At 37.0% G+C, this 24,011-nt stretch overlaps 1 protein-coding gene across 1 annotated transcript in view; it reads right to left on the bottom strand.

The window, feature by feature from the left end:
• The window catches only part of LOC149562707 (CMP-sialic acid transporter 5-like), a 118,400-nt gene extending 94,793 nt beyond the window's left edge, over positions 1–23,607 (bottom strand). The window contains exons 1-3 of the mRNA XM_089826144.1: positions 23,330–23,607; positions 19,835–20,074; positions 17,797–17,913 (exon numbers count right to left, since the gene is read on the bottom strand). Coding sequence (XP_089682270.1) covers positions 17,797–17,913; positions 19,835–20,014 — 297 coding nt within the window. The 5' untranslated portion in view covers positions 20,015–20,074; positions 23,330–23,607. The remainder of the gene's footprint in view (positions 1–17,796; positions 17,914–19,834; positions 20,075–23,329) is intronic.
• Between the last annotated feature and the right edge of the window lie 404 nt (positions 23,608–24,011).

The raw sequence follows: 24,011 nt of genomic DNA, 5'->3' as shown, positions 1-24,011 counted from the left end.
GGAGTGTTACGTAGATCCCTCTAGAAAGTTGAAAATGATCAACCTTAAGCATGAGCCAAGTGGAAAAGCCTTCGTATATGGAGATGCAAATCTGGAGTTACCAGCACGTCATTTACATCAGTCAATTGTGAAAGTACTTACAGCCATAAATGTTGATTTATAAATCTGCTGAAAGGTAAGAACTGAGAGAGAGAAAGAGGAGATGAAAGCTGCTTGTTCATTCCTGATACAAGTCAGCAAGTCTGCAATGGAAAGTCTCCAGACTGCCTTTATATATCAACTGGCAAATCTCCTTCAGTGTCGTTGACTCTAGACAGCCTAGTATTAAACAGAAGTTGATATACTTGTTCCGATGCTGAAAAGAATGTAGTAAAATCACCTCACAAAATCATGACATCCTAATGATTGCTACAGATAGAACATATTACAGCCATCATTCAACATATTCCAAACATGATTACATCTATAAGAAGACAGTTGGGAGAAAATTTGTAAACCAAAGCTAAAGTATGAATCTTATGACAATGATGATCACTTGCCATGTTTGAACAGTGCAGTTTGTCTTATTTGGAATGAGACCCAAGACCAAATGGAAGAAGATTTCGTTAAATTGATTCCCATATCCTATCTACTCCAGTGATTGCAGATATCGATAATGATGGTGCTATTAATAATTTCAGTCTGAATCGAAAACGTCTAGGCTTTGATTCTGTGCATGAACCACTTCCAGTTCTTGGCAACAATATTCTGAGACTGTTGAAGATGAGACTATAAAGATATCATATGATTCAGTTCTCAAGTCCAAAAATAGATCAAAAACTCCAGCTATGAAGAGCCATCAAATATCAAATTTGAACCAAATTTAAAGTTTGCAGATGCCGTCAGGAGGACACTCCGCACGTTCAGAGGGATATACACGCATTTGCACAGAATAATCAGAACATGAGCACATACAGGAGCCGATACCCGAGGTCAGAAAGCAAGATAGTAGTGCCTTCACGGAAGACTTTAGACATTTTATCATGCTTCCCAGATACCCTGTATGCAAAAGTTCTCTCTTCACCCTGTTGAATGTAATAAACTTAACTGATTTTTAATGGCAGAATGCTGAGATTTTTCAACTGAGTAAATTTTAACAAACAATTGGCAAGAAAACCATCGTGGTACAAATTGCTGAATAGTACTGTAGAAGTCACCAGCAGGAGTTGCAGCATAGGAAATTATTAAACAACCAGAATTCGATTCTTTTTTCTAACCAGTCTCTGAGTGAACTTCCAAACAATTAATATTGCATTATACGTGAAAATTGGGCCAGACGTATAACTGAATATCTAAAACTTTAGAACTGTTTTCAAGGGAAAATGTTAACATTAAAGAAATGGTTAACAAGTTTACATACAGCCAATGCATAAAATACCCCCACTGTGGAAGGGTTCCACCTCAAGCCTTCAACACCCGACCAGTAACCAAAGTGACTGACGTGTAATCTCAGGAAACCAACTGCTTGCTGCCAGCGACATACATAGTCTTAGACTTCTTGACGTTGACGGGTCTTTCCCTCTGACAAGACGCAGCTCTCTATCATGGTGGACATGAAGCCCGAGTTTCCCAAACTAACGCGGCATACTTCACACTCCCTGTGACCTGCGGAATACTCTTCTCTCGCCTGGGCAGTATTAATGCTAATACCTGGCCCATGAGATGCCTACCAACGCTGTTGCAGTACGCTATCACTCTTGAATTGAAGCGGTGTCCTCTAACAGTAATCACATATTCCACCTGCACAGACCTCCCTTGGTCTCTACGTTCTGGAACTAACTCTTGCAACTAACAGTTCTACCACTGGAAAATCCGAAGTTATGGGATTCAAAATACTGAGATTGCTAGCTTATTCAAATGCTCATACCTCCTTAGACTTCGATTTTCTAAACATCTTTCCTTTGCCGATTCTTCTACCCAAACCTGTATATTACTGAATGAAGGAAGGTTGGGGTGACATCCAACTCCCTTAGAAACTCCAAAACTTGAGGGTTTTCGTCCTAACAGTTTCAGACCAGTCACATTTAAGCAACCAGAACTCACAATATATCTTTTCATAAATTCTTGTGTGTTCAAATCCCAATGCAAGCTCCTCATTTATAACCTCAAAGTGAGGGAGAAACAAAGGAGCAAGGAATGTGGGATAAAACACAATTTTCGTCCTATAGTCACTTAAGTCACTTTATAAAGTAAATAACTTTATAACATAAAGTGGCTTTATCCGCACACCTTAATAAATGCTGAAGTAAATAAAATAAAACCTCTAATGTGACTGGTAGGCATCCTGTTAGCTACTACCAATTAATCTATTCAAATGTGGAGATAGATTAATCCGGTGCCAAAGCACTAGAGCTGAGAAGGGGACATGACAGTCCTCCCTTCCCTGGATTGCTTGCCCTCAACAAATCTCAAAGTTGGATGCTATAGTATAGCCTCACCTTCCCAAGTGGCATCCTCATATGGTAAGTCTTTCCATCGAACTAAATATTCCCTGACGATTCTATTACGCAACTTCCTCTCCCTGGTTTCAATCACTTCTTCCGGCACCAAAATAAGCTTACCCTCTTCATCAAGCGGGGGCAAACTTGCTGAAGGTACAATCTGCTGGCCCACGGCCTTCTTGAGGCATGAAACATGAAAAACGTTGTGAATTCGACTGTCACCTAGCAAATCCAACTCATAAGCGACCTCCCCAACCCTCCTGGTGATACAATAAGGTCCGTAAAAGCTGGGCTTAAGTTTCTCTGACCCACTTTTCTTCAAGGAGCTCTATCTATATGGCTGTAAACGAAGAAAAACTCTATCACCCAATTCAAAACTCCACTAGTACGATGTCAATCAACATATAACTTCTGCTAGTTCTATGCCTACTGAATATTATCCCTGAGAGCCCGAAGGATGTCCTATTGATCCATAATCCAATCTTTGGCCAACGGCGCCCTACTGTCCTATAAGGCCAAATCAATAAATGAGAGAGGTTGGTAACCATAAAGGGCACGGAAAGGAGTCATCCGAATAGACATTTGATAAGTGGAGTTATAACAATACTCCCCCAAGTACAACCACTTAACCCAAACTCTCTGCTGGCTTGCAATGTAATTCCTCAAGTACCCTTCCACCCATTTATTCACTATCTTGGTCTGACCGTCCGTCTGCGAGTGATAGCTAGTGTTGGGAGTCAACTCTGTCCCTGTCAATCTAAAAATCTCCTACCAAAAGGTGTTGAAAAACCTATTGTCACTATCACTCACAATAGTCTTGAGTAACCCATGGAGACGGAAAACCTCTCGAAAGAACAACTCAGCTACCTAAGAGGCTGACCAATCTACAACAATCGCGAAGAAGTGCACGTACTTAGTCAGTCTGTCCACCACCACAAAGATGCAATCTTTGCCCTGGACCATAGGCAACCCTGTAATAAAATCCATGGAGATGCTCTACTGACAAGTCTGACACTCTCTAACGTGCTGCAATACATCACCCTTTAGCCCCTTCCAAGAGAATCTCTCCCTGATCTGCCTGAAGGTTTTAAAAAACCCTGGGTGCCCTGTTGATGGTGTATCGTGTATGGTGTGCATAATCTCCCCCTTTAGTTTAGATTCGGGTACTAGGTATACTCTATCTTTGTAATATATAACATCATCCATTACCTTGTACCGCTCGTCCTGAAGTATACCATCCATAATCTGACATGCGTGAACATTTTTGGAATACTCCACTAAAAGCTGGGACCTCCAATTTGCTGAAATCTCAAAAATGGCACAACACTCTAGCACTAGGGGTCTTTAGGAAAGAGCATCAACAATCTATATTGTTCTTTCCCTTGACATACTCAATGTCAAAATCGTAAGCTTGGATCTTGCTGACCCATTTCTGTTACCTCTCATTCAACTCCTTCTATTATAGGAAGTAGCATAAGCTGTTATGATCGGTCTTTACTGTAAATTTACTTCCCACCAAATACTATCTAAATTTGGCTAAGGCATGCATTATGGCCAACATCTCCTTATCATAAGTGGAATATAGTAACTCACTGCCCCTAAGTTTCCTGCTCTCAAAAGCAATGGGATGGCGATCCTGCATCTATATGGCCCCTATTTCGCTTCTCGAAGCATCACACTCTAAAACGAAGGGCCTAGAAAAATCAGGAAGTGCTAGCACTGGACATGTACTCATCACCTGTTTCAATTTGTCAAAAGTTGCCTCTGAATCTTCTGTCCAGCTAAATGCCCCTTTCTGTGTCAGATCGGTAAGGGGTGTTGCTACCTAGGAAAACCCTCTGGCAAACCGCCAATAATAGGAACAAAGACCATGGAAACTCCACAGCTCAGATACATCCCTCGGTGGTGGCCAATCCAAGATTGCCTGTATCTTCTCCTGATGCACCCTATCTCCCTCGGCACCAATCACATGACCCAAATAGAGAATCTTGATCAGCCCAAATTCGCACTTAGACTCTTTTGCGAACAAGAAATGTTCCTCCATGAGACTAAGGACCTCATCCAAATGCTGCAAATGTTCTTCCTACGTCCTACTAAAAATTAATGTCATCAAAGAAAACCAACACACTCTTAGCTGTTTTTTTGAAAATATGGTTCATGCATGACTGAAAAGTGGTTGGTTCGTTAGTGAGCCCAAATGGCATCACCAAGAACTCGTAGTGTTCGTAGTGGCATTTGAAAGTTGTCTTATGCACATCCTCTTCTCGGACTCGTATCTGATGGTATCCTGACCGAAGGTCTATCTTCAAGAAATAAACTACCCCATGAAGCTCATCCAATAACTCATCAATGCGGGGAATCGAATACCTGTTTTTAATGGTTCTCTTGTTCAAGACACGGTAGTCTATACACATCCGAAGGGCGTCGTCCTTCTTCTTAACCAACACCACTGAAGAGGCAAAGGGGCTAGAGCCGGGTCTGATATGTCCCATATCTAAAAGCTCCTTGATCGTCTTCTCTATCTCTTCCTTGTAGTGCCTAGGGTGATGATAAGGAGTGGTAATGACGGGTTTGGCACTCTCCTCTAGCTCAATGATATGCTCAAACCCTCTATCTAGTGGGATTCCCAGAGGTATATCCTCAAACACTCTCATGTGCTTGTCTAAAATTGTTTGAATGTCATAATGATAATGCTGCCCTATATCCTGTGTCTCCCTTGAGGAGATGAAACATTGTGTCGCCCACTATATTTCATCATGTCTCAAAATGGCCTCCATCCTATGAGTTGTAATCAATCCGGTTCCACTATTTGGTATGGCTTTTAGGACTACTAACCGATCACCCTATAAGAATTCCAACTACATGGTCTCGTGATCAAAAGTGTACCTGCGAAGAGTCCTTAACCACTGTCTACCCAAAATGGCATACAACCCATCCAAATCAACAATGTAGAAATCAGTCTCCAAAAGATATTCGTCAAACTATATCTGAAGACCGGCTACTTTCTCTGTACACCTCAAACTTCACCACCTGCTACCTTCACCTCAAACTCGGGAATGTCCACTGTCTGCAAACCTCTCCTAGATACCATCCGTGTACTAATGAAATTATGAGAAGCTCCTATATCCAAGTGGCAAAAAATGCACTGACCCTTAACCACACCCTTCACTCTAAAAGGATGACACGCCGGATCACTAGAAAGAGTGGCTATAACTGGAGGTTGTTCCATGACAGCTTTCTTCTTTTTATCTTTAAAGGGCTGCTCTTCAACTTCTTCTTCCTCACTGTCCTCAACGTCTTCACCTTCCTGTTGCTCCCCTTCATCCTTGAAGAGAACCTCAACATAGTGTATCTTGCCTTTACCAAGGCACCTATGATCAGGGGTCTAAAGCTCCCTGCAAGTAAAGCACAATTTCTTCCTTTGAGTTCATTACGCATTTCAAATATCCAATCTCGGAGGATTTGGTTTCTACTGGTTTTTATTTCCTTGTTTCAATGTAGATCCTCTGTAAGTTTTCTTTGGAGGCTGTAATATCGATGAAGCTGAATCCAAATCATGAGCTATCTCGATCGCATCATCCAAGGTGTTCGGTTTAAGTACCTTAACCAAACTCCTAAACCTGTCCTGTAACCCCTCTATGAATTACATCACCTTTTGTTGCTCTGTTATATCTGGCACCATAACTGATATACACTGAAATTCATCAATGAACTTATCCAAAGATCCACTCTAACGTAACTAAGCCAACCAAACTCCTAAACCTGTCCTGTAACCCCTCTATGAATAACATCACCTTCTGCTGCTCTGTTGTATCTGGCACCATAACTGATATACATTGAAATTCATCAATGAACTTATCCAAAGATCCACTCTGACGTAACTGAGCCAAATCCCTGCAATAGACTTCAACATCTTTCCTGTCAAAGCGAGTAATCAGCTTGGAGCTGAAAATTTGATATGAAGTTATGAGGCCATGATTATTGGGTGATTAATTTATGATGCCACAAATCGTACGCAGCTCCCTCAAGGTGCATAGTCACAAATCTGAAGGCTTGCGCTTCAGCCATAGGCTTAAGTGTCAAATAGGTATCCAACTTGTGAATCCACGCTCTAGCAGATGTCTGACTGCAGCCATCAAAGGTGGGAAGAGTTAGTTTGTTCATAACATGTTTTAGATCCCTATTAGGTGCTCTCGATCTCCGATCCTGCTACTGCCTATCAGTCTCCCTTTTCTGATTTAAATACTGAACAAAGGTTAGATTTTGTTTAATCGGATCCGAAAACAAATCCCACTCATCAAACATTGCCATAACATTATCCAGTAATAAATTTGGAGCTACTGGTGGGACAGCTTCTTCTTCTACATTAAAAATCGGCATTAAAGGCCTGTCAGTGCTATGGGTGGGAGCTCTAGCTGCTCGGGGGGATCCAACTATACTACTGCCTCCACTATGATGGCTTGGAGCTCTTCTATGGACCGGAACCAACTGCTGCATAGTACCTGCTAATTGTTGAAGAGCATTGGCAATGTTGTTCTGTCCATCTCTAATAGCCTGTAACATGTCCCTAACTTCCCTATCCTGTTCATCTTCATTACGTGCCATTTGAACGTTGTTTTCTGGTTCAGCCTGTCCCAAGTGATCAACCTGTTGAGTAATATCAGCCTATTCACCTGTTCCAAAAGTTATTTCCTTATCCACAGTGAAATTGTCTTCAATGTCAATATGAACTTAAGAGTCTGCTTGTTCCAGCTGTAGGTGGCTGAATTTATGTCGTCTTGTACTCATTCCTGTCTGTCATTTTGGGTAAAAATGGTCTACAAAAAATTTTGTTATTTCTCACAAGATGGCAGGTCTTGTGGCTCTGATACCATTGTAATAAACTTAACTGATTTTTAATGGCAGAATGCTGAGATTTTTCAACTAAGTAAATTTTAACAAACAATTGGCAAGAAAACCATCGTGGTACAAATTGCTGAAAAAGTCTGTAGAAGTCACTAGCAGAAGTTGAAACATAGGAAATTATTAAACAACCAGAATTCGATTCTTTTTTTTAACCAGTCTCTGAGTGAACTTCCAAATGATTAATATTGCATTATACGTGAAAATTGGGCCAGACGTATAACTAAACATCTAAAACTTTAGAACTGTTTTGAAGGGAAAATGTTACATTAAAGAAATGGTTAACAAGTTTACATACAGCCAATGCGTAAAATACCCCCATTGTGGACAGGTTCCACCTCACACCTTCAACACTCGACCCATAACCAAAGTGACTGACATGCAACCTCAGGAAACCGAATGCTTGCTGCCGGCAACATACATAGTCTTTGACTTCCTAAAGTTGACGGTTCTTTCCCTCTGACAAGACAGTTCTCTGTCGTGGTGGACGTGAAGCCCGAGTTTCCCAAACTGACGCGGCACACTTCACACTCCCTGTGACCTGCGGAATACTCTTCTCTCACCTAGGCAGTGTTAATGCTAATACCCGGCCCGTCAGATGCCTACCAACACTGTAGCAGTATGTAGCAGTCATCGAATAGGCTATCACTCTTGAACTGAAGCGGTATCCTCTACCAGTAACCACGTATTCCACCTGCACAAACCTCCCTTGGTCTCTACGTTCTAGAACTAACTCTTGCAACAAACAGTTCCACCACTGGAAAATCCGAAGTTATGGGATTCAAAATCCTAAGATTGCTAGCTTATTCGAATGCTCATACCTCCATAGACTTCGATTTTCTGAACATCTTTCCTTTGTCGATTCTTCTACCCAAACCTGTATATTACTGAATGAAGGTTGGGGTGATGTCCAACTCCCTTAGAAACTCCAAAACTTATGGGTTTTTGTCCTCACAGTTTCAGACCAGTCACATTTAAGCAACCAGAACTCACAATATATCTTTTCATAAATTCTTGTGTGTTCAAATCCCAATGCAAGCTCCTCATTTATAGCCTCGAAGTGAGGGAGAAACAAAGGAGCAAGGAATGTGGGATAAAACACAATTTTCGTCCTATAGTCACTTAAGTAACTTTATAAAGTAAATAACTTTATAACATAAAGTGACTTTCTCTGCACACCTTAATAAATGTTGAAGTAAATAAAATAAAACCTCTAACGTGACTGGTAGGCATCCTGTTAGCTACTGTCGTTAATCTATCTGGATGTGAAGATAGATTAATTTGGCGCCAAAGCACTAGAGCTGAGAAGGGGACATGGTGTTGAAGCTACAGACAATTCAGAATGTTTGGAGATGTACGTGGAAGGGGGAGTAGTTGCACATGTGTGAAGCACAGGGTTCGTAGTGCGCTCATGTGTTGGAGAAATAATTTATCGAGCACAGTAGAAAGGATGTGATTAAAATACAAAACTATAAAGATGGTTACCATACAAAAATAAGCATGAGCGACAGTTTAAGATTAATAAAAGGAAGAATGAATTTAGAAGGAGCCCGATAAAACTCAAGTTAATAGTATTCATTATAAGCTAAGTAATTAATCAGCTATGACAAAATAAGGTTGCAATTATATTTTCTTAATGAAAAGATGTGTGAAAATGTTATAAGAGGTGTCTCTTTTCGAGGAGACGTAGCTCCTTAAATTAAAAGGTAAATATAAATAGGGAATCCTCAAAGGAGCAAAGACATTCAATATTGGAAGAAGAACATTCATCATTTTATAAGAAGTATTTTATATTATTTGTGTGGAGGGATAAGGAACTCAATATGAATTTGTAATGTTAATTCAATTATTTTATTTTTATAATAAAATAAAAAGTCCTTTGTTTATTACTAAATGGCATGGAGATTTAAACTGCAAATGAATCGTCCTTTGTAAATTTTTTTTGGAATTTTCTATACAATTTAAATGTCGAATAACTGGACATGGTCATTTAGCATCTTAAACTCGATCATCACAGCTATTGTGAAATATTAAATTATTTTTGTCTCTATGTCTAAATTATTTTTGTCTCTATGTCCAGTTTGTCTCCCTACCAAAGGAGTTAAAATTCAATCTGGACTAATTTAAGATTGCATATATATTTTATCTGTCGTATCTTGATTATTTAATTGTTGGCAGTATAAGTGTGTAGAGCATTATAAAGTTGTACGTGAAAATTCACTGAAGTTGACTCTATTGCCCTGATGAGCAAAGGCATTGGTCTTTTTATTATTGAAGTCAAAAAATCTATATATTCGTTCCTACAAGCATCAAATTCATTATTAACAAACTTTATACAAAACGTTCAATTATTTCAAGTACTCGGCATTCAATTTCAGTTTCATTGAGTTCAAGGACCTTGCCAACCAATGAACTCTCCAAAACCTTAAATTCACTTTAGAAAAACTCTGAACCAAGTGATCAGGTTTGAAGAGAAGGTCTACCTGCCTAGGTGTAGCAAAGCCTGAAGTGCAAGGGAATCGAGAAGTATTCCAATTCGTTGGTCAAAACTGATTGTGGAATCCTATCAAAGACGTGGAAGGCTCTTGGATTTCCAATCTATGGTTTTGGGAACCAACACACTAAACCTCTTGTTTGGGGAATTTGAACATTTGCTAACCAATAAGCACTTACACGTACGTAGAGGCATCTTCACAAACTAATTTGAATCATATATTCTGGGCTAGAGAATCTGCATTTGAACTCAACCTCTTCTTTGAATATGAGTGTTCTGCTCTAATACATGAGTCTCTTGAACTTCAAAATCATCAAACTGCCTATAACACTAGGCTTTTGACCTGAATTCGGACTTGTTTCTTCCCTTTAACTCATCGAACTCCTGAATCCACATGCTTCTAAATTTTGAATCATACAAACTATTAAACCTCTGAAATCTGGTTTTCACCCCTGAACAATTTATTCCTGTAGGGTGAACTGCCTCAAACGAAAAGAAGCAAGCCAAATCAAAATAAACCATTTAAACCTGCTTCAGCAAATTGAACCTCTTCGAACTACTTTGAACTTAGTTCAAAGAGGTTCAAGACCCTATATTGAAGTTTAATTATTGAGTCCATATGGGTACCAACAGGGTGCAAATGGATACCCTAGTTTGTGTACCAAAATTGCTAAAGACAAACCCTCAATTTGAGCAAACAACACAAAAAACGGCACTTAGTACCAGAGTACAAGACTAGAAGTTTCAACACAACTTTTTCATCCTCTTCGCAAGCAAAAATCAATATTACTTTCGATGGAATATAAATTCTAGACACACAACCCAAAAGGCCTGAGACAAGGCCTTTGTGTGCTTAGAGGAACAAAACACAGGCCAGAAAAACAAAAAAAAATGCAAAGTGCAAGTTATGTGCACATGATTTTGTGAAAACATGACATGTCAAACATGTAGTTGCAGCACACATAATAACATAGACTTAAGCTTACAATTTTTCTTGACCAAGAAATCACGATTTGCAAGGGAAAATCGTTGAAGAAACCCTTTGAAAAGGAACAATGATTTCTACAAGAAAACTCCATATGTAGGATAAAAGTTTCGATTTTGTTTCAAAAAAAATTCAAATAAAAAACTTCTTAAAAAACTTTCAGGAATAAACAAGAATTTTTTGTTTGTTAAAAAATTATACCGACCTCGGATACCATGAAACAGTAATTCATTGTATTAAGAATAAAAATGAAATGCTCCATCCTAAGGAATTACAAAGATGACATTTCTAAATGAAAGAAATGTTAACAAAAGCCACAATTAGAAACTAGTGGAGGTAATTAAAGTACATTAAGTGGCCCATTAGAAGAACCATTAAATTTGAGATATAACAATATTACTCTAGCACTAAGTGCACATATACTTGATTGGCCACTAGCATATTGAGAGCATTCATCAAAAATTGTAAACACAATAACCTAAAAATCTTTCTAATTAACATCATTTGGTTGACCTCAAAAAAAACACAATACCATAGCTGTCACCTAAAGGAAATTAGCCATTTTAGAAATACTTTATATCCAAAGTACACTAAGAGGTGTGGAATCCAAAATATTCTTATAAAAACAAAAATCTTCAATATAGCCTTTCCGCAATCAAGTATTGTAGCATATAATTTCCGTATTCAATTTTCTAAGTTCAAGCTTTATTTCACATTTTAAAGGAAGAAAGTAATCGAGCATATGACTGTTAAAAACCCTACTTTTTACAAAGGCATCCATGGATTAGGTCAAGTATAGTGCATAGCTTTTTTTACCTCGGTTATCTTTGCACAACACTTCTCTCACATAGATTTTGTTAAAGTTTTGTGCAGAAATAAAGATAAATAACAATAAACAAAATAAAGAACACTAAGACACGGAAAAACAAAACAACTTATCCTAGGTAAGACCCTCCAACTTGAGGAGAAAAACCTAGCCACATCAAAAATATCTCTTTTATTAAATAATGGAGGTCTGAGTACAATGCTGCTCACGAATACACCACACATCACATAAAGCAGTGATATATATCTTGAATTGAGAGACTCTTCATATTATAACCAAAAGTCTCTTCATTTTCAAACGTGCAACTATTCATATTTTCAAATACATGTCTCTTTACATGTCTCTTCATACTCTCAAACATGTCTCTTCATATTTCCAAATGCGAGACTATGAAAGAGCACCATGCAAGTAATCAGGAATCTCCTGTGGCTACAAACATCAACACTCCCTCTTTGAAAAGGAGATAACATTTCCAGAATTCATGTCATTGTCACAAACACAATGGCTACACCCATGTGTGTCAACAACAAAACTTTATCACAGATTTTCTCTACAAGATTAACCAATCTCCAAATGAAATTTACCATGGCTACTCCCAAAGGGTGAAGGAACAGAAAAATAAGTCATGGAGTCTCACACATTACTTCCACCATGGCTACTCCCTGGGGTGGATCCACTATACCTACTCCCAAAGGGCAGAATCAAGCACTTTCACCACAAGCTTCTGTTGCATAGAAGAATGCATTAACAAGGGACTGCACCTTGAAATTCTCCCTCGTAGAGAACTCATTAACAAGGGATTGCACCTCGAACTTCTCTTCACAAAGAACTCATTAATAAGGAATTGCACCTTGAACTTCTCCCTCACAAAAAAGAACTCATTAAAGCATATTTAAAGATCATTTGAATGTTGAGACTCCCTTTCAGCCAAGATTCCCTCTCAATAGGGACAACATGCTCACAATTTAATTATCACAATAAGTTAATCGACTCCAATGTTTGGACAAACAAGGACCTTTTGCAGTCACATTGCTTCATGAGCTTGATGATCCTCAAGCTTTTAACTCACGTCTTCAATTCTCAGAATTTAACTCACTCTAAATGCAATCTCTCATCGTTCTTATGCTTCTCAATCCATCCTAAAAGCATATTAGAGAGATTAGTAATAGACTCAACCTATGTCCTAAAGAGAAATATACAAATTCATGCAAGAAGCATACATGATTCACTCTTCCCTATGTTATTGCATGAATTAACTACACAAAATTCATAAACAATAGTCAAAGGTATCATCAAAAAATACTTATCTCCTTATTGTAGTCAAAGAATCGGGCTGGTCCTTCTAAAGATTAGAAAGCAAAGAGTCTTTCTTGACAACTCCAGCTTTGACCAAGAAAATCTCGAGTATTGTCTGCCTCAGCATCGAAGCACAATGTTGCCACATACACTTGGTCTGAAACTCGACACACAACTCAATGCCACATCAAGATTCGATGACAGATCCTCTTGCCATTACACTTTATTGTAAAAGCCACACAATTACCATAATACTCTCGATGCTTAGCAAGATCCAATAATTCCAACACCCATAACTCATATTCAAGAGCAACTACTTCATCACCAACATGCTTCTCAAAACACAAGGCTCTGTTTAAAATAGTTCCATCATTCACAACTATTTTATACAATCCAAAAATAACAATCAAAAATAACACAACTCACAAAGAAACATGTATCGGCTCAATATCATCATTCTGTCTCAATAACATACCCGACTCATTTCTAGCAATATCTTAAGTAACACACTTTCTATCAAGGCATTGATTAATTATTATTCTAATTTGTACTCGTCTACATTCACACCAATACTTATGTATTTTTCCAGTAATATTTTCCAAAGAGAAAGAATAAATGAATAAAAAGAAACTACCAAGCTTTTATTTTTTACACCGTCCATAAACATAGAACATTGACACTGAATGCTCTTTCAATTTAGCCACCATACTGCCAAAGTTGTTGCAGCCCATAAACAAATAAATCGTGCCTCATTTTATTGGCTTGTCTCGAAGAGTCAACATTTTGAAAAATCAAATGATGACATGACAACTCCATCTAACTTGTCGCAAGCCAGCAGCTAAAGAATACAAGCAGCTAGCTCAATTAAACAACCACATAACTCAACCAGTCAACAATGGAGCTTAGCGCACTCTAATACCATGTTAATGTTTTGCCCAAAAATAAAAATAAACAACAATAAACAAAATAAAGAACACTAAGACACATAAAGACGCAACAATTAATCCTAGAAAAACTCTCCAACTTAAGGGGAAAAACCCAGCCACACCAAAACATAAATAACTTTTATTCAATAATGGAGGTCTGAGTAAAATGCTTCTAACTAATACACCACACATTACACAAAGCAATGATATGTATCTTAAATTGAGAGGCTCTCCGTATCATAACCAAAAGTCTCTTCATTTTCCAAATGTGTAACTTAACATTTCCAAAAGCATGTCTCTTCGCGTGTCTCTTCATATTTCCAAACGCAAGTAGATGACCATGCAGACAATCAAGATACCAAAAGTATATGAACCATGTAGGCAATCAAGATATCGCCTTCAGCTACAAACATCAACGGATTTCATCTGAAGTTGAGGATTGCTATAAGAATTTAATGTTTTGACTCAAAAAGCCTCCAAATAGATTCTTATTTTGGCATTTATGCTCATCCTCCATCCAAGGCTCAACTTTTTGGTTTAAAATTCAATAAGTTTAAGGTTTCCTATTCAAAAAGTCACCCATTCCAACATATTTGCAAGCTAATAAAACTTCTCTACTTACCAATCAAATCTCGGTTGATGCTCCCCTAATCATTTTTTATCCAATTCCTAATCATTGATAAATTGCTTTAAAAAGATCTCTATAAAATTAGGAACCCTATCACTCATACTTTAACAATGTAGACTTGAAAAATGTCTTGCAACTTATATGTTGAAACAAGGTTTTAAGGCCTTGCAAATGGTATAAAACTTCTCTACTTACCAATAAAATTTCAGTTGATGCCCCCAACTCATTTTTTTATAAAGGTTTCTATAAAATTAGGAACCCTATCACTCATACTTTAACTATCTAGACTTGAAAAATGTCTTATATTAAAAACTGAAACAAGATTTTAAGGCCTTGTGAATGGTACGTCAAAGGATTGAATCTACCCATCTTCATTAATAACTCTGCTGTTATCCTAATTCAATTGTTATACAATGCAGATGCATAATGAAACTTTTGGACATACGTTCCAACTTATTTTCAGAGTACAACAATGATATAAAAGCTATCCTATTATGTTTCTCTATATTACCCTTAAATTTTTTAATTGATATTCATCATACATTGTCCCATTATTTGTCTTCAAACTTGCATTTCTCCCTCCATGACTGATGAACGTAGTTTAGAAAAAAGATATTTACCAAAACTTTTTAGCATGTGTTTGCACTTTTTAAGAGGAAGTTATTTATATAGGGACCATTATCAAGTGCTCATATACTATTCATGCAGTAAAGAGTGTGTTACTTCTAACAAATAGCACATATGAATAATTTACACAAAGGAAGTTACCTATGTGCTATTATTTTCTTCTTGACTTGAGAAAACATGTACAACAAACCATTGCAACAACAAACATTGGCACAGAATAGCATCTCAACAACTTAACTGAATCAGTGACCAATGTTTTGTTAGTATCCGAAGTCCACACCTCACAACTAAAAGGGAGGGAGGTGAATCAATTGTGAGTAATTTCAAACTTCTTAAAGTGATCACTGATCAACAATATTACAATGCACAACAACAAGAAATCCAACACCATAACACAAGGATTTTTGTTCCCAAGGAAAATCTTGTTAAGGGGAAAACCACAATGGAGATAATACCCACAATATCGTGTCCTATATATAAATATCCCTTTTAGAGGATCTGACCTTGTTAGGAACTGATATAAAGCATTTAGTAAAGGACTGAACCCCTGTTAAAAGGTTCCCAATCCTATTAGGGGTTGATGAGAACAAAAGGCTCACTGCCTGCATACACTGCCCATAGAGAGAAGGTTAAAGCCACCTTTGAAAGACTCACTATCTGATAGAGTAAAGGTTAAAGCCACCTCTATTGAGCTGAGTGATCAACAATTCAATTGTCTTTACAGCTCCAATGAAGTTCTCTAAGAATGATAATAGATTCCTCTCATACCTCTACTAAAAGCATCTGACAATCCTTCAACTCTAATCTGACATCCAGCATCAAGGCTCGCACATATATCATACCATTCCATACTTTACAAATGAGGAAATTACTTTCCTTTATACAAGTTACAACCAAGCAATTAGTTTGGCATGTTAGGACTTCCTCAATGCACAAATAAATGAATAAACTCATGTTAAGGCATTCACACCTTCCAAAAAAATATACAACAATTACAATACACAAGATACACACTAAGATCCATAATTAACGTTCGCCACATTGATTAACAAGCTACACCATCATGTTGGCTACCAGAATGATATTGACACGCCACACACTAGCAAGTAATCCAACATGAACCAAATGACAACCAAATCTGAAGATATGTACCAATCTAAGTTTTCTATCATCCACTAAGCTCGAAAACCTTAAGTCCAGCTCGCAATCATGTTATACCCAAACTACTGCAGCTATCTCTGGCATTATTTTTAGTCACTGACCTACAACCAGTCTTCATTAAATCAACTGTAACTCACTTAGATGAACATATAAGAAGCTGTGATCATAGACATAAGATCTACACTCATCCTGCAACACAAATCCATGCTCGCATACTCAGGACTTCCTACACTATCCGTACTGTACTGATCAATGGCTTGCAACATAAGGAATATGAGTCTGTCTTACAACTACAGAACATATGTTTACATCAACGACAAAACATGTGACCATATCATTGTGTCAACAATAATTCCAACTCAACAATCTCCCCTCATCTCAACATGTCTCAAATGATTCTTACATACCCAAGAGATTCCGATGCTATGAGCAGGAATCAAATTATTTCTTTTCTTCCTTCTCATTGACTTTCTGAATTAGTCCATGACTTCCACAGATAGTGTTGAGCACAAATCGATGTTCCATCTGTTAACTTCTACACAACGAAGTTACAATGAGGTCTTATGGTTACTGCAGATTATACTTGAAGTCAGTGGCATCTTATACATACAGAAGAGTGATATTGTAGAATGAAATGGACATGGCCATTAGTATAGATCTATGAGAAAAAAAAGAAATAGCAAACCACAACATCCATGTGCTGTGTTGGCCAAAGTGCTATCAGACTTAGTTCAAAAGGAAAGAGATTCTGTCAAGTACAAAGTTTAAAGGTGGCTAGTGCATCACAGGGTTGATGCAACAAAAGCTTTATGCAATTTGCATGGGACAGAGAAATCCATTGATCATTCCTTATGGAGATGGACTCTTGTAAGAATTCTATAGGCAAGGTTGCAGGTTGGAAAGCTAATGACTTTAAGAAGGAAATGTCAACTCTTTTGAGAGCCAAGCTTCCATGTTTTCATTAGGATGTTAAATCTGTCTTTTCAGGCAAAGGCTCAGATGTTAGCTTTTATATTTTGAATGGAACAAGCCTTTCCATATAATCATAAGAATGAGCTGACAACACTTTTAGCAGTCACTGGTATACTACAGCATATATTTCTAAACAAAACAAAAATGTTCAAAACATTAGAACTTACAGACTAGCACACAAATTGAATGTAGAACCACCTAAGATCTAAAAGATAATATGTATAAGAACAATGAAACAGTAACTAATTTTTTACCTTATTAATTACAGCAGTCAGTGTACTTTGAGCATTCACTGGTGTTATAAAATATTCATTTCTAAACAAAACAAAAAGGTTTCGATTGATGTAAAATCAGAGAGTAGCACACAAATTGAAAGAAAGTTAGCATGTGCAAAATAACTGGGGAAGAGGCAATTTTTTTATCTAATTAATTTCAATGATAACATGAAATGAGAAAGTTCAAAAGGCAGAAATTTCAAGCAATGGTGAAAAGTATGAACCTGGAACAGGAGCATGACTATGGCAAAGAGAACTTTGGCAACCTCTGTGAGAAAGTTAACACTTACAGGACTAAAGACAAACTTCCCATCAACCTTGGACATGTATACCAATATCGGCTGCAATAATCAAAAAAATAGTAATTAGAATCCAACACAAATAATCACAAAACTGACTTGTCAAAGATGTGTAAAACAGTACTGTGTGTTCATAAGAGGTAAAATACAAGCAGTGATGAAATAAATTTTTAATAGATCTAGAAATTTCAGATTGCAAGCATATAATATAAAAGAAAAGGAAACATGCGGTGAAGAGAAACACTTGGGGAAGTATAAAATGAGCACCAAGATCTGATAAAATGGAAGAAGAGAGGACATCAACCTATCAGATTAGAACAAGAAAATTGAGCTAAGTAGTTATCCCAACAAAGATACCCATAGACCCAACATGAGTATGCCAAGAAGTACTGGAGACAAGTTACTGAAGGTACCTACTAAAAAGAACAAAAGTACTGAAGGGGATATTCATTCAAGCAGAGAATCAACTGCAGAACAAATAATGTACATTATAAATGGCTAAACGAATGTACCATGAACATAAGGCAAGGATGACAATACAAAGGGGATGGATGGACTCTTTATGGGATGTGAATGTTCGACATATAGAGGCTAGGTTATCAGTTCTAGTTCCAATGTTGGTATGCTGGCATTGCAAATAAATAAAGAATATATATATATATATATGATCTGGCACTAGAACATAATAATATCTTGAAAAGACAATGGCGTCCGCAAACAACAACTCACACAACATGTATTCAAGATATTACAAATTCTCTGCTTTCGTCAGATGCCCAAGTTTGTCAAATGTTATCCTAGATGAATCCACTGCAGAATACACCTAATCTTGTTCTATTCATCAAAACTAAAACTCAAAAGCACAAATAATCCAGAAGAGTTAGATTCAGAGCATTATGGGATCCCTACATTTCAAATACAACTAAACTCTCCAAAGTTTATCAAGAGCAATCTTACAGGACACTTAAGGGTGCAAAATTAATATTGGTGTTCCACCCATCATTTATATTTAGAAAATCCATTGTGTTGTCACTGAACAAAGCTAAAATTTTACTGTTAATAGTAAGTGTACATTTTAGCATTGAGAATGTACACGTTTGATCTAAGAGCAAAGATCACTCTATCACTAATATGCTTATTAAAAACCAGTACTATATAAGTATAAAATAGAGAAATAGAGTTACAATGGCAACTATAGTTTGGGCCATCTATGAGAAGAATGTTAAACTAGAACAATAAAACTCAAAAATAATAATGCAAAGTTACAAAGGAAAACATTTGTTGTTATTTTAGAATTGGTGGATCATATATCATTTGGTCAAATAAGAGAACATCCAATTGGTCCAAGTACAAAACGCACATCTCCAAATAAGCAATCAAATACAAAATACCAAAGAGGAATTCTAGATCACAATATCCAAATAAAGGAAATGGAGTAATGTCAATGGGTTGGACTCAATTTTATATCACTGGGTTCTCCTTGTGGATGCCAAGTTCAAATCCAAATAGTGATATATAATACGGGAATCTAAATTGTCGGACTTGTACTTCCATTGTTGGCTTCTAATGCTGATTTCTAAGTTGCATCTAGTTTTGATTTATTAGTTATGCCTAATGTTAATGCTCTTTAATAGTTTGGTGTTATTTGTACTTCATTGCTTGTACGGATCCTTCTTTCCAAATTGGAAGCTTTCTTCAACATAAAAAAAAGGAAAGAAGCGGAGTGATTAGCCAATATATGAAAATGGCGGATTTTATCTTATTGTAGCAAAATAAACATTGACTCATTATGCTTGCTTTTCTTTGTCTCAATTATGCTAAATAATTGTGTAACAGTGCTATTCATCATATTAGTTTCCAAACAGAATAACACCTGCACATGTACAAAACTAAAGCCATTCAACTAAGAGACATTTAAAAGAAACAAGCAGCCAATAAATGAACAGAAAATTATTGATCTCACCTGTAAACCAATCAGAATGCAATCACCCACTACCAAAAGAACATTTAGAGCACGAAACTTGGAGGACATCTTGCTCCGATGACTATCATATGCCATTGAGATCCCCCGAGTTGTGGGGGAAATTCCCAACTTCGAATGGCAGACACTGCATTCTAGCACACCGTTCTTCATCTTGTGCATGAAATGTCTTATGCAAACAAAAGATCTTCACTTATACCCTAGCACACTATACTCCCTCTCCTAAAAAATGCAACAAGAGTCTCAAAGTCAGAAAATTTACACTGAACAAAAATAGATGTAAAAAGAATTTACACATTAGAGACAATCGCCATCATTTTCAATTAGACAATAAGTTACAGAGAAACAGAAGATCAAAAGATGCATTGAAAAATAACAAAACACTCACTGTTTACAAAAAACCATTAAGATAGCTGAAAATGTTGGACAATTTGTATAAAAGCAAAGTTTAGAAAATGTAAAGCTTCACTAAGCTTTTATATGGTTAACTTCAGTTAACACCAATATTTGCAAAGGGTGAAAATTTTAATGGAATTTATAGCAAATTTTCAAGTATGAAAGTACATTTATTCTTATCAAAATATCTATTTTTAAATGTAGGAAAAATATGTAAATCCATCAAGATGAAAATTATTTGTTAAATATCCCTGACACAGTAGCAAAGTATTTGTTACTTTCCTGACATTGTCTCGGTGACCTGGAATAATGTCTCCACTTCAAAAACTTAAAATGTTGCAAAAATGTGAATATTTTGTTAAATTGTTCATAAATCAACAGATCAAAGAATATTCATAATCTGCCCAAGGTTCTCTATTGCCGCAACTTTGAACTGCCAATAGTTTGGGAAAAAAGGAGGATTAAGAATTCAGTATACTATATTGATCTGTAATTTGCCAAAAGAAATTAATACCCAACATGGTTGTGCACGTCCCTTGCTCAACCAAGGTTTTTGTCTGGGTTAAAATATCTAATTTCATATCCCCCCCCCCCACAGTGGATGGATGAAATACTAGAAAATTGTCTTATTATGTAAGAGTTCACAATTTTCTGCAAGCATTGAATATATCATTTGACTTTATAAACCATTTAAACATGGAAGCATTGCAAATGCTTTGATCCATGGTCATCGAGCCTCTCTAGATATCACAGCTCAGAAATTTCAACGTATAAGCCAAATTCTTGGTATGCGATTGATGAATACTGACAACTAACATTCAGAAATATTGTTCAGAGTTTGAAAGGTGGATTACGCCATCAGTATTATGATAACCGATCAGTAATCTATGTGCAAGTTCTAATGGATTAATCATTAAAACATTAATGTTTCTGTCCAGGGATCTGTCAAACTAATCACAAGATCAATTGGTTGATAAGGAGCAATTAAGCAATTTGAATAGGCTAACGAGTCATTATGAAAGGTATGATTCAAAGGACAAGTTAGTATAGTCAAACAATATTTCATTACTAAAAATAACATTGATTAGCAATTATAAAAAACAATTCATTAAAAGAAGTGTCTTTAACATCCAAAGGATGTGACCATTCAGATTGCAAGATATATAATGAGAATCTATCCTGTTCTCAACAATGATCCATAGATACACCGATAGCAAGAAATGCATCAGTAGAAGGAAAACAAGGGAACATTGATGAGCCCATAGCATGCAAACAATGAATATAGTTGTAGACATCTGCAGGATCATTGGTAACTCCAGATTATCATAGTAACTCCTGATTATTGTAGTAACTCCCAATTATCGTGGTATGAAGGTAGGCTCTTATATGTGATTATGGCTTTACAGATGAAGTAAAAATAATGTTTATATTTAAGCATATGCAAACATATGCCGATATTTGACAATGTGCAAATAACTGATCATACGAATATGTGTGTGTGTGTGTGTGTGGAACACACTGAGGGGGAATAGCGAGACTCAATTAGGTATGCCACCTCATGATTATGGTTAAGGACCACATGAGGCCACCTCATTATGATGGTTAAGGACCATATGAGGCCTTGTGACTTAGGGTTGAGGTTTAGGGCACCCTATTGCAGATCACCTACTATTCCCACTTGGATCAATTATTGAAGTAGATCTTCAATTATAACGGGATACGTTGACATGATGGAGGGGTACACCACCTCAAAATGATAGTAAAGGACCATCAATTTAGAATCAAATAAGGCCACAAAGGATAAGATCCTACTATTGGATCTAGGGTAGAGGATACTTGGAGCAGCTCATCATGCCTCCCTACACCACCCTCATTATGGTTAAGTACTCGTGATAGAGATTTTGTGTAAACTGGAATGGATATAACATCTAACCCTAGAATTAGGTGCATTTAATAAGTATACCTAGATTATCATCTAATGTGGTTGTGGTTTCCACACCTATAACTACATTTTCTCCTTGTTTAATTTTGGGATTCATGAAGTCAGGGCAAAGTATAAGGTGATCCCAAAAAGGGACATTACGTCTACTTTAAATTTAATGAAATCGGCCGTATTTTGAAAATGTGATTATCACTTGAAACATGGCAACCAAATCTGTTGAATGGGATGAGCTCAGCCATAAAGCGTCAAGGCTTCCATGCCAAAGCCCTGGGTTCAATACCTTACAAAATATGATAAAGTTTTAAATTTGTATAGAGATACAACATCTAACTCATAATGCCATAACTGATGTGCAGCCCTTCTGTCACCGGAACTTGTAACTGGCCTTACCTATTGGAATCTGCCACACTCAACAAGTTGGATGTTGTATTATTACCATTTTTTAAAACAATTTAAAGTCGTAACATGGTCAATGGTGACAAATATTGCATCGTAATGGAACTTGATTGATATTCTGAAATCCTCTTAGTGATGTAACATTGACTCTCGTTAAACATTTAAAATGAACTCTGTAAACTGTCGAAGATATACAAGATCGGTCCAACAAATTCTTAGCGATATAAATGCTATGTTAACAATACAGCGACACACAAATCTGACATTACAACTTTGTTCAGCTATTCAGCCAAGGCCTTTTTTGTGAACCGAGCTCAGATGCCCATTATTTAAGATTAAATAAATCCCATAATACGATAAACACGGTAAACATTCGCAAATCTGACAGTGCAACATAGTTTTGCCGATTGCCCTAGGTTTTTTTTCTATTGAAAGAGTATTGATATCATGCACTTAAATTTGAAATGAATAAAATACTATAGCGAATGTCCACTAATCTGGCACAGCAACATGGTTTATGTACTCGCCCTTAACTTTCTTAGAGACACACACCTGAATCTCCACTATAACATATAGCTACGATGAGTAAATTCTCCCTCGCGTAAAACCGATCGAGTAAATTGTTCGGAACGGTAAGGTCCATTCAGTTAATTCTCGAAGACGTAAATCTCAATTCCAAAAGACGTAAAAGTTATCCTAAATATCCACAAAATTCCACATTATAACATAGTCTATATACTCGCCTGGGCTCAAAATCCCGCTTTGAAACGATTCGCACAGCACAATGCAGCTACAAAATCAAACCCGCCTGGACAGATCCATGTCACCGCTGCCACGCTTACTACCGGATTTTCTCACTCGTCTTGCGAGATCCATATTCTCCAAGACCTGTAGCTCGTATTTGCCTAAATCATGGCTGACTTGAGCCGAAAACCCCTTGATCCGTTCCAAACTTGAGCAATTTTGTTGCAGGAAGCATCAGAAAGTTGCCCGAATGAGAATCGAACCGCGGATCTGACACAGAAAATTAAGGGTGAACGAGGGTTTGAAGAAGTAATGGTGCCTGGGCCTACGAATTATGCAAACTAAAGCTGATGCCGTATACTTCGTGAGCATATGTCTGGTGTTTAACTCCTTAAATTTGACGGCTCTATGACCGTTTTCAGACTATTTCTTTGGGTCTAGAAGTACGTGCGTCACATGAAAGGAGAGGTTTTGGACGCTGCGAATATTTATTTCGAATGAATTATTGTATTAATTAAAATATGTTATGTTTCTAGAGAACTTTATTTACCTTGAAGAATGTTTTCCATTACTTAAAGACGTCTTTGAATTTATAACCCAACAAAAAACTACTTGACAGTTTACTCCACCGTCAAATTCAGCGCTCAAGGCATTTACAAACTATCATTCAGATTTCCCCTG

Source organism: Cupressus sempervirens, chromosome 4 (assembly GCF_028749045.1).
Source record: "Cupressus sempervirens isolate cs-2001-9-10 chromosome 4, ASM2874904v1, whole genome shotgun sequence".
NCBI classification, from domain to species: domain Eukaryota; kingdom Viridiplantae; phylum Streptophyta; class Pinopsida; order Cupressales; family Cupressaceae; genus Cupressus; species Cupressus sempervirens.
This window is presented reverse-complemented; position numbering and strand designations above follow the sequence as displayed.